Source organism: Xiphias gladius, chromosome 11 (assembly GCF_016859285.1).
Source record: "Xiphias gladius isolate SHS-SW01 ecotype Sanya breed wild chromosome 11, ASM1685928v1, whole genome shotgun sequence".
Lineage (NCBI taxonomy): Eukaryota > Metazoa > Chordata > Actinopteri > Istiophoriformes > Xiphiidae > Xiphias > Xiphias gladius.
The window spans coordinates 20,062,047-20,079,256 of record NC_053410.1 but is presented as its reverse complement, the minus strand read 5'-3'; the positions used below and the strand labels follow the sequence as shown (position 1 = coordinate 20,079,256).

At 42.4% G+C, this 17,210-nt stretch overlaps 1 protein-coding gene across 6 annotated transcripts in view; it reads right to left on the bottom strand.

Moving 5' to 3' along the window:
* Positions 1–8,315: 8,315 nt before the first annotated feature.
* LOC120796499 (arginyl-tRNA--protein transferase 1) overlaps positions 8,316–17,210 on the bottom strand; it is a 51,197-nt gene continuing 42,302 nt past the window's right edge. For all 6 annotated transcript variants that reach the window (XM_040139409.1, XM_040139412.1, XM_040139411.1 and 3 more), the window contains 2 exons: positions 15,203–15,323; positions 8,316–9,090 (listed from right to left, as the gene is read on the bottom strand). In XM_040139409.1, the coding sequence (XP_039995343.1) occupies positions 8,912–9,090; positions 15,203–15,323 (300 nt within the window). In that variant the 3' untranslated portion in view covers positions 8,316–8,911. The remainder of the gene's footprint in view (positions 9,091–15,202; positions 15,324–17,210) is intronic.

The following is a 17,210-nucleotide window of genomic DNA, read 5'->3' as shown; positions in this document are numbered from 1 at the left end:
TTTAAGCCTGCACACTCACGCACATCCAACACCCCCACTAGTGTGGAACAGTTTGTGTTCTGTGAGACTGATCAGCACTGCAAGCCACTGATGGGCCCTGATCCAGTGGCCACAGTGGCTGGATGAGAGAAGGCCAGGCTGCATGCCACGGGGGATTTCTGGGATCAGTGAATCTCTCCTTCTATCTCCGTATGGCTCGGAGGCTCCAGCTTTTGGAGTGTGCATGATTTCTGGCCACGGTTCTTATTTGGTTCGATTTACGGGCGCCATGTAGCAACCGCAAAGTCAAAACCCAGACATGAATTTTTCTCTCTGCATACACTGTCCAAGCAAACCACATCAACCAAAGTAGTTAATACAATTGTGGTTTATATTGATGTCTTGGCTGTTACCTTATTTTAAACCCATTTGTATAGGTTCACATCATTCCTTTACAGGATTATTTACTCCATTTGTTTCGGTAGAAAATCTACTCACAGTGGAGTTATACTGTATTCCTTTTGCAGTGTATTTACATCCTAACTACTAAATAACATCATAAAGATGGATATGAAACTGTATGTGCAGTCCATGAAAAATGCTGCTACACCTTGTTCCAACTGAAGTCCCCACCAGCAGCGGCACCCTCTCCCACTGTTGTCCCGAGTCAAGAAGCTTGACGGCCTGTGCCCACTTTTTGCCAGAAATAAAAATGTTTGTTCGGTTAAATGTTCCTGCAAGTGGCTCAACAGTCTCATGGGCTGTCAGGCAACTACTGTTCAGATGGTCTGGTCTTTAATGATGGGCTGATGGCAGTTCTGCGATCTGATTTTTCAGCGAAAGGAAAAAGACATCAGTTGCACATTCTACACATGCATCTGAAGGGTAGCAGAAGCTGGTTGAGGTTTCATCTTCCAAACCAAATAGTGGCCCCAAGGCACGCAGTGGGTCCCCTCAGAACCCCTTAGCTCCCCGGCCCGCTGCCTTTATCAGCCCTGTACGGACGTCTGACTGCACCAGTTGAGCTGAGACAAGTCACATGAAACATTTCTGACATTTCTCAAATGTGTGGCTAATCAGGAATGGCTGCTCATGTGTGGACGATTCTCTAACTGGGGGAGATGAGGGAGAAAAGGGGGAGGTGATGCTGTACAGCTGTATAAGACTTTGGTGGTAGAAAATACAGTCCTGCAAATGGTTTGCTGATGATTTATATATTTTGATAGACTTGTAGCCCATTCAAGTCAGTATAATTTTATGAAAATATTAGTGTATGGATCAAACATGCTGTGAGTACGTAAACCCACATACTCTGTGCATTATGTTTAATTATATGGTGATAAAAGAAAATCCTTTTTAGCCACTTTTACAAATAAGAACCTCCATTATAAGTATTCACTCAAAACCCAATCATGATTTAAATGATAGAAATCATAAAAAACAATTGTTACTAGTGGAGAAAATTTGCTTATTATAGGCTATTAGAAGAAAACATTATATTCTTTATTGGTTCACTTTGAGGGCCAACTGCATTTAGAGCATGAAAACGAGTGTGAGTAAAAGAGGAAAATAAGAGGCTGGGGACGAGGGGCATCTTGTGCAGACCAAGGAAACTGAAAAAGAGTGAATCCTTGCATGCTTCTCGTATTTACAGTAAAGGCAGTTACAGAAATTTCATATACATTTTGATGGAAATCCACAGAAAATGCATGAAAATAAGTGAATGCGAGATGTATGAAAAAACTGCACCGTGTACTAGCAACTTTTCTCCATAAAGAAAACACGTTTAATGACACAGTGAGGAAAAGCAGTGTCAAAAGGATTCAGTTGTGCTGCTACAACCTCTCTCACCCCCAGTTCTGTAGCCTGCGTTGGCCATAAATATCAGCGTTTTTATAATCTTAATTATAGAGACATTTTTCTGTTCTCCTCCATGGGCCAGATCCCCCTCAGACCCAGCAGGTTGCTGTGACCATGCCAAGCGCTCCCCTCCACAACAACAGCAGCATTCAACAGGCGCAGATTTAAAGCTCTGCAAATATTGGCTGTGATGGCTTTCATGGGCCAGGAAGGAGGGATAGACGTTTAGGAGGGGGTCGGTGTTGCATGTGGCTCGCACCTCTACCTGTTCTAAATGTCCTGAAAATATATTTCCCACACCCAGGAGAAACTGCAGGGGACAGGAGACAGGGAGCGGCAAGTTTCCATAGAGGAGTTCGGTGAGATTGAGGCTGACAGAACAGCAGGGAGAGAGCGAGCGAAAAAAGATTTAGACTCCTCAGAGGAGACAGCGCACATATTGAGAGGCGGGTCGCCGCCCAACAGCTTAACTCTATTCATACTGACGCATTAGTATTCTAATGCCAGTGGGAATATGTATGACTGCCTCGGGGAGAAAGAGATGCACGGGTCTGTGCCAGAGGAGCAGGAGAAAAGACAACGAAGGAGAGCGAGGGAGGGGTAGACAGAACAGAGACCTTAATGTGGTAAAGACCTGGAAGGAGAGAGAGAGGACAGAAGCACTAAGACACATATGGGGTTTTATACGATGACAACATTTATCTCCCTGCAGTCCTTGTCTGTGTCTCCATGTCTACACAGCAGCACTCTAAGACCAGAGAGGCTCTCTTCTCATGCCGGTGCACCCCGGTTCGCCCCTATAGTCCGACAATGAATTGATAATGACGAATTACCACAAAGCCTTTGTTCTATAAAACATGCTTCAGGATACGCTTTGAGCTCATTCGCTCACATCTTTCACCCAAGCAAAAGTTCTAATACCCAAATGTAAAAACACTATTTTACAAGTAAAAGTCCTGCATTTAAAAGTACAAAAATATTATCAGCAAAATGTACTTAAAATATCAAAAGCAAAAGCGCTGTAGAAAATGAATGCCTGTGAATGATGTATTATTATATATTACATTATTAGACTGTTAATACTGATGCATCAATGTCTAAGCATTTTATTTTTGCAGGTGGTTTAGTTAGTTTAGTCTAGTGGTTTCCAACTTAAAGGTTAGTAAGATGATCAATGGAGTTGTACACAAGAAAAATTTGTATTCTTTTTTTTGTATATATTTAAATAATCTTGCTCTTTTGAGAAATACTGGGGAGTTTTTCCTCATTGGGCTTCAAACTGTTACTTTAATGAAACCATCTGGGAGGGCTAGAGGGGAACTGTCTCTTTGGTTGAACTGCTAACAACTCATAGACATCTGAAATGTGACAAAGGGGCCTCAATCAGACACTGGAGTCACAAGTCAAAAAGGCTGTGATCCACTGGTTTGATCTTTAACAATGCACCGTATTTTATAGCTTATACTGTATGTTTTTTTGTTTGTTTGTTTTTTTAAGACGTAAAATCTTAATTTGTAAAGTATTATATCTGTCAAGTAAACGTAGTTGCATACAATACTGTACCTGAACAATATTCCCCTCTGAATTATAATTTGTATAAAGTAGTACAGCATGCCTATGAAACATACTTGAGTATATTTACTCAAGGTAAATAAAAAAGGTAGGTATTCCCCATGGGAAAAAAATGCAAATTACATTTCCGCTTGCACAGAAAACTGTTGATTTATTGTCAGTTCACACCATGTAGTAGAGAATAAGGGTGTAAACTTTACTCACTGATTGTCGCAAAGCAAGCAAGCATCAGTATAAATAAGATCTATTAGGAAGAGTTCATTTATGCTTCTGTACTCTTTAAAGTCCCTCATATATCCTTATAAAGTGTACGCCATTTTGACATTAGTGTTACACATGCAATGAATTCAAACTATTTTGCATTTAAGTCAACTGAGCTCAAATAGTTTACTCTGAGCCACAGCTCTGCTTCAGTCCAATTCAGAATGCCTAAACATATGTACACAACAACCTGATGCTTGTGAATATTTTCGCCATGTCCAACAGCGAGTTGGATCAACTTGAAGCCCCATGTCAAAATGCATTTTCTATGGTCCCTTAATAACTCAGGCTAAACACTTTAGCATTGTCTCTAGGGGCACAAAGCCTCCCCTCATGTCCTGTATCCTAGCAAGGGGACTAGGGAGCAGTCTGGGGACAGTGTGTTGAATTTGGATGACAGGGCCCCAGCGGGAGTAGGCGCCCCCCCCCCCGTCCCCTAGATAATCCCTAGGAGAAAGGGTCTGCATTTAGGGTGCAATACGTTTAATCCAGGGAGACCTTGTTCACAAAGGAGCCCAGCACTTCCTCTGGCCTGGGAGCTTCCGCTGGTCTGGGGGGCCTGGCGTGGGTGCCAGTACAAACATGCACCAATAATACAAGTCCACATTACAATGGAACAAACAACAGACATATAGACACACAGACACACACAGACGTGCATGGTGTACAGAGGAGTAAGCCTGGGAGAATAGAAAAAAACAAATTTGTAAATTCACACTGTCCTTATAGGGAGCCAATCCAAACAAGCAGCCCACGCACACAAGGGCCAGCAGGAGTAAACACACAGACACACACACATACTAGAGACTGTGGGCAGGGGCAGTGTTTACATTCTGCCCCCGGGTACAATGAGACAAAGCTTGCGTGTACTACAGAAAGATTAGCTCAGTGAAGGACAGAAAAAGAAAGAGATCAAACAGCTCGCTGCCTACAGATAGTTTCATATTTACAAACAGGAAGACAGCGTCATGTAATAGCCCCTTCAGAAGCTACACTGAGTCCTGGTTCACTCACACATACAGTAGATGTGATCAGGGGATGCTGGTGGATGACACATACGCTTCAACTACATCCCCTGGCAGCATTTCTGTTCCTACCATAAGGGACAATGAATATTTAAAAAAAGATCAAATCTGCAAAACCGTTCTCTTCCTTGTTTTTACCACACAAGCAAATAATACTCACAAAGGTGGCATATAACATTTAGAGACATTTACGTCAACAGTTGAGGCATATTATTCCATATTTCTCTGACATGATTCCATACACACAACTTTGGATTAGACGTTTGGAAACAGGGAAGACTTCAGGCATGGTGTCTCATTTTCCTGATTTTCCAACTTGCTTTTCCTTCCCATAGTATTTCACACTGACACATCCTCTTTCCTCTGTGGGTGCCCCGGCATTTTCATCTGGCAACAATACATCTGTGGAGAGGTTGCAGCAGATAGCCGGGGGGGGGTTTGTTGTGGAACAGAATGGAGATACATCTAGGAAATAATTACTTTATTGAGCTTATGGTGACATTTAAACGTCTGCTAAGTGAAATTCCAGTTCCTTTAAGTGCTTCAACTTCAACCACAAATCTCGCATTTTAAGACATTTTAGTTTGTTTATAGTGTGCACACTTTCTTCAAACTATGTATCCTTTTCTAGTTCTACGTGTTATCTTACTACCATGGACAAATTATGACAGCACAGGCACCTGGGCACAGACCGGTAAAAGACACCAAATCCCTTTTATACCGGACCCTCGGACTGAAAGAGACCACAAATGGCATAGTTGCGTCGTTTGCAGCTGTTTTGTATCTCTCTGTGGTCATTTAGTGTCACTTCCTGGTTGATTTTCATCTTTTTGGGGTCGTCTTTCAACTCTGGTCCTTTTGCACCTGTTTATCAGCTTTTTGTGTCTCTTTATTGTCGTTTTTTTATCTCTTTACGGTCATTTTGAGTGTCTGTATGGTCGTTTTGTGTCACTTTATGGCTATTTTTCATTTCTTTGCAGTCAATCCGTGTCTGTTAGGGGTTATTTTTTTGTCTCTTTGTAGTTGCTTTGCGCCTCGTGTCTACTGAGCTGACTATGACTTTCAAACAAGAAATATTAACAGTCACTTCTCACAGAGGTTCTGGCCCAGGGGCCCGTGCCAGGTAGGCGCGCTCAGTAATCTGTCCATGCTTACTACAGGGTCATACGCTTCTCTTTCAGTTTTTGGAAGTGGCTTTATTTTCCAGTGTGACAAACCCCACCCATCTGGCAAAACACGGTCTGAAATAAATCATATTGAATATTCAAACCATCTCTGTGATTCAGGTCTGACATGAAGATGGAGCTTTCTCTAAGGGCCCCTTTATTCTCTTGATGCTGACCTTTGGCTGAACGGTATTTCAGCAGCCCTATGTGGTCAGTACAGACCTCATATTTAATAAGAATTATGAGCAGTGAGACAATTATATATCAGAGTAATGTCCAAACCCTGCCATGCTGTGTCTTGCAGCATTGTGGACTCATTATAAAATAACCAACTGGTCCAGGCCACTTTCTGTTTTGACGGAAAGAGGTCCACCACAGTATTGGCCAATGTCCTTATGTGTGGCGTCCACCAAGACTAACTACTCGTGACAGTGCCAGGTGTGTGTGCGTGTGTGTGTGTGTCTGTGTGTGTGCACATAAAGTCCAAGGGGAAGCATGCCTAATGTGGGAGAGAAATAGTGAATCCAATATGGCCACTAGCCAGTGTCAGTGTTCCCTTCTTGGAGAATTAGCCTGTCAATCCATTCTAATTCCTGAGGACACAGGCTGCTCTTAAACCAAGGTTGAGTTTAAACTGGAGAGACTGACTCTCTTAACTGTTTTCTCAGGATTTGGTGAGGAAAGGCAGGCAGGCAAGCGGGCTGAATATGTTGCAGGTCAGGCCATATTTGAGAGCAGAGCTGCTGCACAAATACAGGTCTAGTCCAGGGTCAAGCTTACAAGTACCAGCCTGTGGTTATCCCGTAACTCTAACCACCAGCTGCATTTCTCCAGCAACCAGGAGAAAAGCATCTTCTGGATACAACTTGGCTAAATACCTGAGAAATATGTTTATATGCGCAGGCTTGAGTCGTTGTGTACTTGGGAGGATTTCTCTTCCAAACATCACACCATTGTTGTTGTCATTTGTCTGCCGCTGATCTTACGCCACATCCTGACATTGTGCCGCCACCAATCATGCGCTTTCTTGCATCGTGTGGACACCTAGCATGAACCCCTGAGAAGGAAAAAACCAATACTCTGAAGGAATGTAGGGTATGGCATTGTTTTTGATTCTTAATGTTGAGCACATAGTTGACAAAGTTGCCAAAGACACTATTATCAAACATTTTCTTGATTGATTTTCTAAATTAACTATATCACAATATATACTGTCATCACAATAAAAAAAGTGCATATACTGTGATAGTATGTATTGTGTATCAACAAGTTCTAGCAGTTCCTATTTGCGCTGTAACTATGGATGTTGTGATTAAAACAGACATCTTTATTCATTTTGATACTGAAGAAAATCTCTTAAGCAAAATTTCTGTTTACATTCAGTGTTACTCCCCAAGATGCACCATGTGTATCCATTAACATGTGTTAAATGCATTTCCTTTGTAATAAATTATTTGAAAAGCCAATTATTCTTACAAGTTTCAAACCTGCATTATTAATCCATCTTTAGTAGCGTCCCTTCTTCTTCTTCACTGTCTTTGTTGGCGCATTTGTTTACTTCTTTTACTTCTTACCGCCACCTTTAGATCATTGGAGTAGTGATTAATTATTAGCTGGCAACCCGCACATGCACAAGAGCAAACAGAACAGGGGCCCACACTATACACTGTTCCATAGTGGTAAAATACTCCACATGGAACTGTTAGTTTGATCATTATCAAAGCAACATTTTACCTTATAAGGACTGTCTTTTTCATATAATGAAATAGTGAGTCACACTGAGTGTGTATATGATGTCTGTGATATGATAGCTAGGTTAACTACGCGAAGCTAGTTACATGTGAGTTCAAAGACGGTTGGATCTCTGATGGCATTGAGACCTTCACTGCCTGGTACTTTTTCCAAATAAACTTTGCAGAAATCATCTAAAGAATGTCAAAACCACCACAATCAACCGTAACTACTTAACAGCGCAGTCGCATTAAGATCCTGAGCCGCTGCCATGGTCACTGTAGCTTGTGTCGTTAAAATATGTAGTTAAAAGCATGTATGTCTATGCTTTATGACCTGAGGCCTGCTGCTGACAGCAGGACTTTCTTGGCTCCGCCGAGCCATTCCCTGGCTGAGAGCTGCGCTGCTGTTGACACTCTGTTTTGGGGCAGGAGGCAATTGGCATTTGTGTTCTGCCAGCCTATATATCTAACACCTGTTGCTTGGCCCAGTATAGTAAGTGCAAGTCAAGCACTTATCTCTGGGCGTGCAGTGCTTGGGAGACATAAACTTACTACTGTATGTGTAAAAATGTATGCATTTTGTGCCAGCAAGAGGACTCTTGATGTCTTATTGCCCTGTTCCCAGAATCCCGCTGTCTGTGGACTCCGGGTTGTGTTGCATTATTTGCATGCAAAAGAAAGCCACAAAGTCCAAGCGGGGAATTTACAACCTCTTTATTTGATTTAACCAAAAACAACAGTGTCAATATTAAAAGAAAAGCAAATAAAGCTATAAATATAACAGACAAAAACACTGAAAACAGTGAGTTCTTTGTTTTACATAAACTCTGTGATAAAAATCTTCACAATGTTGTGGTGGAGTACAAGTCAGCTTCAAGTTTTGGGATGCAATGTAGGCAACTGAAAACTACCTTCAAACCCACTGGCCATTCAGAGGAGAACATCAAGTGGCAATGCTGACGTATAACCCAACCCGCATCTGTTCACAGGAGAGCTGTCCCGTGTGTGGCTAAATTCTCCTTCACAACATCATTACTTAAGCATACAGGATGGAGGATGGTGCAAAAAAAAAAAAAAAAAAGTCAAAGTGATGAACACATGATATTACAATGCATATGGCCAATGAGTGAATGAGTATATACATACAGTTGAAGGCTACTGCAGTGTTCCAGCTTGTGTAGAGTGAAGCATGGTGAGACTACAGGGGCAACAGAAAGGAGACACACAGACATACAGAAACAGAAACAGACATTGCTGGGAGGTGGGTATTCACATAGAGTATATTAAAAAGGTGCAGTGAGATGATGCTGTATGTTTAGGCGCGGTAGAGCAGAATCCTTTCAGCGCAGTCCTGACCAACCAAGCTGGCGTACTGCTGCACCTCAGTCTCGTCGCTGGAGCCCTTGCGTTTGCGGGAGTAGGCGGCATACGGCATGACGGCCCGTCTGTATAGCACCAGTGCTCGGTTCACATCCTTCAGCACCCGAGCATCTCCTGGACACAATCAGGAGCACATGAGAACATAATAAGGACCAGCATAGACACGTCAAGCACAATTAACATTGTTCTTATTTTCCCTCACTCATTTGAGTTAACCTCTGAGTGACTTGGCAGGGATACACCATTATTTTCGAAAAGCTGTTGGAGGAACAGAAAGCTCCCCCACAGTACTAATTCCAATATGCTGTAAACCTGGAGTCACGGTGGTGGATGAGAAGGCTAGTTCGTTGGCCTTGTTTATGGGGCCTTGCTCCCTGCTGGCTTGCCAAACTCAGCATCTCATTAGGTCTTGTGTCATGCACTGCCAGCTCCCATCAGACCAGTAAAAACACTTCTAATTTCAAATGTGTGCATGTTTAGGAGCTAACACTGGTTTGTCTGGAGAGTCAGATGGAAAAAAGGGGTGAAAAAACGATGACCCTTGCTCTGACATTACAACCGGTGCCTCCAGGAGCCAGAGGCAAAGCCAAGCTGCCCAGTCCTGGTGCCAGGAGGACATGCAAGGGGTAGCACAGCAGAGAATACCAACTGAGCCAACCTAACCCAAATATACCGAAAGTGGGTCTCAAGATCAGTTGTTAGCACTAATCATCTTCCCAGTCTAGTCAGAATTTGCTGTCATTCACTGGAATGCAAATAGGTATCTCATGTCTCTCTATTGAATAACATCCTGGCTCTAGTCACTCTAATTGCCCTCTTAAAATGCTTTTATCTCTCTCTTTAGCTCTTATTCCACGTCTTTTCCAAGCATCCTACTTTTTCACCCTTTGCAAAATGCCTAAAATGTAAAATTTATAATGTGCTATCTAAAATGAACATACCCTTACAGACTCTGCACATAATCTTTCATCCAATCAGCCTGTCCTGTCTGGATCCAGGTCTGGCCTAGCTGAGAGGAATCAGATGAAAATAAACTGCAGGCCAGGTTGTGGAGTGGCCTAGCTTGCCAGGACCATGGCGACACATCAGTCAAACAGGAGCTAGTTTAAGATTTGGTATTAATAGAGCACAGGGCCTCCTACTCACCACTACCGTTCCCCATGACAACAACCCATGTGGCTCACAGCTGAGCACCCAGGTGGTACGAGTGATGTGAGTGCACGTTTTTCTGCCTGTTTCCTAAAATTTTCGCCAGAGGGCCATCAAATCTGATCACTGAACACGATAGGAGAGAGAAAAGCTGCTAAAAAAGGTCTTTCTTGGCAATTTGTGAGATGGATGTGATCAGTTAAATTGTTACAGATATGAAGTAACATTGAAATGGACAATGACTAAATCAGGACAGCACTAACTGAAAAGCAAGCCAAAAGAAAGAAGAGAGCTGGGTATAAATACAAAGCCCCGAGGCTCCTTAGTTCTCACACTCCCATCTTCATCAAGATATTTTCATATTTCAACCAAAATTTTCCAACTACACTGGGGATTCATGTTTTATTTATTAGCCTCATTTCCCTGCTCAGTAATGCCCTAACTACTGTGTTTCCCCCTCTTCTCTAAAAACTGCTGAGTCACAAAATTGAAGAATTCTTGATACAAACTTTTAAATGAAGAAAATCCACAGTAAATCAATAAGTTTCCCCATGTGGGGAAATTAATTTTAAAGGATGTAAACATGTTATGTATCTCTACATGACCCTAATTTTGGGTCCTGATGGCATGAAAGTGAAAATATTTAAACATTGGATGCTTCCTTAATAACTTAAGCTGCCTTCAGTATTGTCTCTCTAAGCACATTGTGCCTCCTCATGTTTTTTATCATTGTGACAGCTCATTTACACAACAGTTATGCAGAGTTACACGTCCACTCCAATCTGTGACACTGCTCTAAACGCCCTGTCCCCTTGTGAAGATATTAAGTCGTGAACATTTTACAGACCAAAATGGATAGCAGCACGTAGCTTAGAGAAGGTCTATTAACCTTAACAGTAAAACCAAGCAGAAGCCCTATCTTTCTCTGTCTCCTACTCAAGGCAATCCAAACATCCGCTCCTCACATAAACAACTTTCCTTTTCTTCTGCGCTCACTCTGTCCTCCATCCGTGCCCGATCTTCCTTTTGAGTAGCTCCAGACCCTGTTCTCGTCAGGCCCACCGGACGTGAAGTGACACGCCGCTCTAAGGTCACAGCTCCTCGGGGTCGGGGTTCAAGGGTCCGGAGGAAGAGGAGTGGTGAGGGTCGGTCAGGAAGTGAGAGGGTCAGGGCTGAATCTAGGGGCCTTGACACCTCGCCACGCTCCTCTCTCTCGCCCCATCCATCTCGACCTTTCAAAACACTTGCTTTACAGCCAACGCTGGTCAAAGGCAGGCCATCGGGTTATGGCCACTTACTATGACCCAGAGTTGCAAATCCAAAACAGGGCTTACTTTTGAAAAGAAAAAGGGCAAAACAGAGGTGTAATGAGTAAGAAGACTACTCTTTGACCTGAAGCCCTGGGTTCAAGCCCCTGTGTTAGCACACGTCCGTCCAGCTGACCCTGAATCTCCTTAGCTGACCATGAATTTTGACATACACAGTAAAGAAAGAAACAAAATTTTCTCTATATTTTAAAGGATTTTATCATTATTATCGTTAATATTGTTATTAAATAACATTATAAATAAAATTATCCTCCACAGCAGTAAAAATGCAGGAGATCCGGGAAAAAACCCCCACCTCCGGCATTATAACACAAGAAACTGAGAGAAGTGATATCTGTCTCCCCTCCATTCTTAATGGGAACATTAGTGCAAGTCAGGCTAAGGAGCACAAAGCCTGGTGAAGAGCAGAGCAAAGTGGTTCTGACAGTGAGAGAAGATATGAAAATGTATACTGTAATAGATAGATATATAGTGGAGAAAGCAGGTTGCTTGGGGGTAATGGGTGTGCGCTGTCAGGCTAGCAATCCCTCTCCCACCTAATGTTTAGGCACAGCTACTGTGGATCTCAGAGTCGATCAGCTTGATGAGACGTGTACTTATGTATTTGTATGAGACATGAAAAAGAGACCAAAAGAACAAGAGCATTTTATTTAAACCTTTTAGATATTTGACTTAATGCCTACTAGTGTAGCATGTGTATATATTATATAATTTTGTGCATCTTAGCTGGCGCCTCCTGGTCACACTTAAGGTCCAGGGGGTGACTAGTGTTTATCCCACTGAGCGAGCGATGCCCCTACTTCTGTCTCCGTCAAGCACATACTGATTATGAGTGTGTGAGAGAGAAGTTACATATGTGTTGTGTAGAATGTGTGTGAGTGTTTGTGTGTGTGTGTGTGTGTGTGTGTGTGTGTGTGTGTGTGTGTGTGTGTGTGTGTGTGTGTGTGTGTATACATACTGTATGTACGCTTGTGAAAGGCCACAACAAGGCCCTTGGGCCCTTGATGTGTCAGCAAAAGGCATGTAATCAATGTGAGCCTGCTGTGGACAGAGTTGTGTAAACTTTAGATTAGCTGTCTTTACACACCTCATTAGGAAAGCTCTGTAACCCGGTCACCTGACAATCTTAACACACACCCAGCACCCCAGTTCTCATTCACCCCTGGGGGAAGCTTGGAGTTCGAGGCAAGGCCTTACAACACGCTTAGATTAGAGTCTAGGAATTAATGGGGATTTTGCAGGCAGTTATGGTGAAACAAAAATTTCTTTTCTTTCAAGCTGCTTTTTGCTTTTTTATTTCTAGATCAAGACCCTTTGTTGTCATTGTTCTTTATATGGCTAAATTTACACCTAACCCTTATCTCTACCAAGCTTTTCAACGTATATCTCACTCTAACCCATCTTTTTTATGTACCAAAAAGTAACCCTGTTGATAGGGTTATTGATAAAAGTTTCAGGAATTGTACTTGACAACGAACCTAAAGATAAATGATGATATATTCTGTTGAATACTTGTTAATGAAAATACTATGATCACATATATTTTACTTTCATGGCCACTGCAGTTAGATAAATGAAACTGCAGTAGATGATCACTTCCTAAAAGATATATGGGAGATTCCCCACACCATTACATGCAATCAGGACTTCCCCAGGACTTAAAAATGGATTGCAACATGTATTTCATTAGGCCAAAAACAAGCCACACGTTGAAAAACTGCCAACTGGGGCCACAAGCATCAACAGTGTGCCATGCTGCTAACCTGATGATAACACAGGTCAGGCTGACCTGGTGACTGACTGAGCACTGGGCTTATATCTGGACAAGAAAGAACCCTCCACACCACCACTAGTCTGGCAGAGACCATCTTTAGCCGCAGTTCAACCCCACAAGCTTGGCAACAGACCTGAGAGCCAACCATCAAGACAGCTAGCACTGAGATGTAATGACACTGCGTTTGGACAGCTAGGCCTTAAATAATGTCTGGCTCCATCCAAGATCAACAGTCCAAGCAGGAATGGAGGCACCGCAAGAACCACAGGCATACAAACATACACTGGCCACAGTGAGAATTGCCAACTCTGTGACCGCCACTTTGTCCTCAATAATTTGTACCTACCCTGGGATTAAGGGTATGATTGACAGGAAAAGGTCGGACCTACCACTGGCTAAGCTGTTAATGGCAATGTTGTAAATGAGCAGCCTACTAACGGTCTTATAAATGCCCGTATTTCTCCTGGGTGTGGTGCTTTCACTAGCACTTGAGTCAACAACAAAAGATAGCCAGGAAATCAAAAAAAATGTGCAGAATCCTTATTTCCTTAAAACATCTGCTAACATTTAGATTCTATGTAGAGGGTGAACTCAGTGCCCCAAAACTTTAGCTCATCAGACAATCTGACCCCTGCAATAGGGAACAGAGGAAAGGGACATGTGTAAGAAAGAAGGTTTTTTTGGTTCGTCATGTGTGCTGGTTTTTACCTCTCTGCATGGCACCAAGTCCAAGTATGACTTCACTACATCAAAGTCCTAATCTGTCTCTCCACATTCATATGTTCCTCCTTCCTCCTCCACCTCTCTGTCCATCTCTCTTTGTCAGTACAAAGCCACCGGCTTCACTCCCTTTCACTTCCCATTTCTATAAAATCATTTTTATCACACCTACCCCCTCTCTCCCTCCATCTATTCTTTTATTACTCCCTCTCTTACCTTCCATCTATCAGTCCTTGTCTACTCGACAATCAAATTCTTGTCCTCTCACATCTCCTATTACTGTCTATCACTGGCTCTTTCCTGTTTGGTTCCTGTTTGGTGATGCAGATTAATGGGAAGAGTAAACAGGAGATGGCTGCCCCCTGTACACTCAATCAGGTTACAAGCACTTACAATATCCACAGCATCCGAATGAATGTACACATGTACACTTACGTTAGAAGCTGAGCAGTGTCATACCCAATGGATTGTGTCAGTCTACATGTGGCGTGAGTCTTTCTGCGCAATATGCAGAGCTATATAATGCAAAAAGTTCAGTTTGGTTTATGTGGGAGCTGCAGAAATCTTACTGCATATTCACCTAAAACCACCTAGGGCACAAAAATGCAGAATCAGCACAGGAGGGTGAGCAGTAAGAGATTTAAGAACTATGGAAACAGAAAATGTATCAGTCTCTCTGGCCATGGCCCCTATGTAGAAAACCATCAAAACTCTCATGTCAAAACTTTCAAACTCACTTACACTCCCCCTGGCCTCTGTCTCTAACCCTGAAAGTCCAGGCAATGGGCGCCTGCAAGTCTACCTTCTGCATGCGGTTTATTACCGCTGATATCACTATTCATCTAATGACAACATGGTCCTTCCATTACGACAGCACTGGCCTTTTCTGACCACAATGAAGGATCACGGGGAGAGAAGACTGTGTGATCAGAGCTGCTGGCCCTCTGTTTACCTCTCAGTGACTGCGTGCTGCCTTGGCTCAAGCTCACAGTTTTCAGTACACCATCGTAGGGGAACTGGATCAGATGTTAACACAAGTTCATTGGTTCATCCAGAACATCATGTACAAAGAACTGGAGGATCAAAGACCAAAGACCAAGCTCACAGCAGCAGGATAGTATGTTAGTAATGTGAGAAATGTATGTAACTGCATGGGATGAATGTGGGAAAATGCTGTTTCCGGTAGTTCCTAAATGAAAAATGATAACAACAGAGTTGAGCATAGTTGTATGCTCTTGTAGGTGCATAGCTGTACCTGCATCAGGATCCTGGTTGAAACGAGCATAGCGGGAGTTCTCCAGCTGCGGTAGGCATCGCTCTATTGGTAGCCAGACATAGGTCTCTGGGCACAGAAGGTCTGAAGGCCGGTACTGCCCCTGGTGAATGAAAAAGGGAACGGGGGGGGGGTTACAACTCCTGATAAAGCTATTTATTAATTACTATCAATTGATCGATCAGAAAATGCCAACAATCTCGAAAGTTGAGCATTTTATCAATCACAAATGTCAAACATTTGCTTATTACAGATTGCTCAATGCAAGGACTTCTGTTTTTCTTTTTTCTTAAAAATATTTTAATAAATCTTAAAGGTTTTACCGTTTGTGAGAAACAGCAAGCAAATTTAAGACATCATCATGATTTCTGAGCATTTTTTTTTAAACATTTTATAGACTAGATCAATTAATATAAAAACATTACTGACAAATAAATCACTAATTAAAAACAATAATTTGTTGTAGTCCCAGTAACACCATTTTCACACTATGCTAGTGACCCTATAGGGTTAAAGGTTTGACAAGTTGTAAACTGACCGCTGGGTCAGGATGAGGGTTGAGGCCTGGATCAAACTTTGCTCTGTTTAAGTGCTTTGCTTCAGCTATTCTTCTCTGTAGCAGGAGTGTTATGTTGTCTGCAGTGTTGAGCAGGAAATGTAAACACACAAGGATATTGACATGTGTGCTTGTAAAATGGATACAAGCCTGTATTTGACCTAACATTTTAGCTGGAAAATAAACCAAGCTGAACAAAAACAGCTGCAGGGCAAAGAAAAAATGACAGTGGTTAAATGAACAGAAAGGAGGAGGCGAGTGAGACTCCATTATCAGGGACCTGCGTTCTATCACATGACTCCAAACAAATACAAACTGCCGAGATAGCTCTGTAAATAAGCATGCGCCTGCAACGGGCTTGCTGCACTGTCTCAACACATACAATTTATTTATTGTATATGAGACATTAAACTGTAGGACAAGCACTCCAGTACTTCATGGACACACTTTTTATTCACAACTGAGGTCAAAAATTGCTGGATGACTGAACTTAAAACAAAAAGAAAAAACACAATTGTCATAAGGAACTCAAAGGAAATGCCATAACTTTAAAGTTCTGTTGTTAGCCAGGCACTTTGAACACAACCCATTTTCCAGTGGGCCTATATGGAAAATATGCTGCCTGTTTTTACATGCAGGATAGGATACCATGAAAAATGAAAAACAGAAGAATGTGAAGGATACACTGATAGTTGGGATTTCCTTTCAAAGTGGGGTCCTCATTTTGAGCCACCTTTTTCCTCTGCCCCACAATGAAGTAAAGGGGTACAGGTAAAAGGCCAAAATGTATCACAGAATTCATACAGTCATGCAAAAAGTATACAGGCCAATACCAACATACAGGCTGTTAAGAGAAAAAAAAGAAATTCAGAGCGACGCAAAAGACGCAAACATGCTTTAAGTGCTTCTGCTAACAGATGGATGTTGGTGGAATGCTATGAATCTGTAGCTGCAACAGACACACACACATATATCGGATGCTCTCCGTGTCCCAACAACCTACAGCCTTCTACAACTGTCAACATAGTCAGCTTGACACTCTCACACTCTACCTCACTTCTATACACTCCTTCAACACTGCATTTGCACAAACCTCTATATGCAGAACACACACACACACACACACACACACACACACCTGCTCAGCAGTAGAAACACAGTGAGACACACATACTTCTTGCTATAAGACCCTGCACGCTGACATTGTACCTTAACTCAACCTGCATGTGCAGATGGAGGATGGAAGGGTGAAACAGAGCAGAAACAGAGGAGTGAATGGAGCTGCTAGCCTTTAAAGGGAGGGTGAAAGCGATAGAAGAAGATTGAAAATATGCAAGGACAGAACATTATTCCATGAAGAAAAGATGTTGTGTTTTCTGTGCCTTTCATCAGGGTGCATTTGTAAAAGAAATACATTTTTATTTCTGGGGGCCT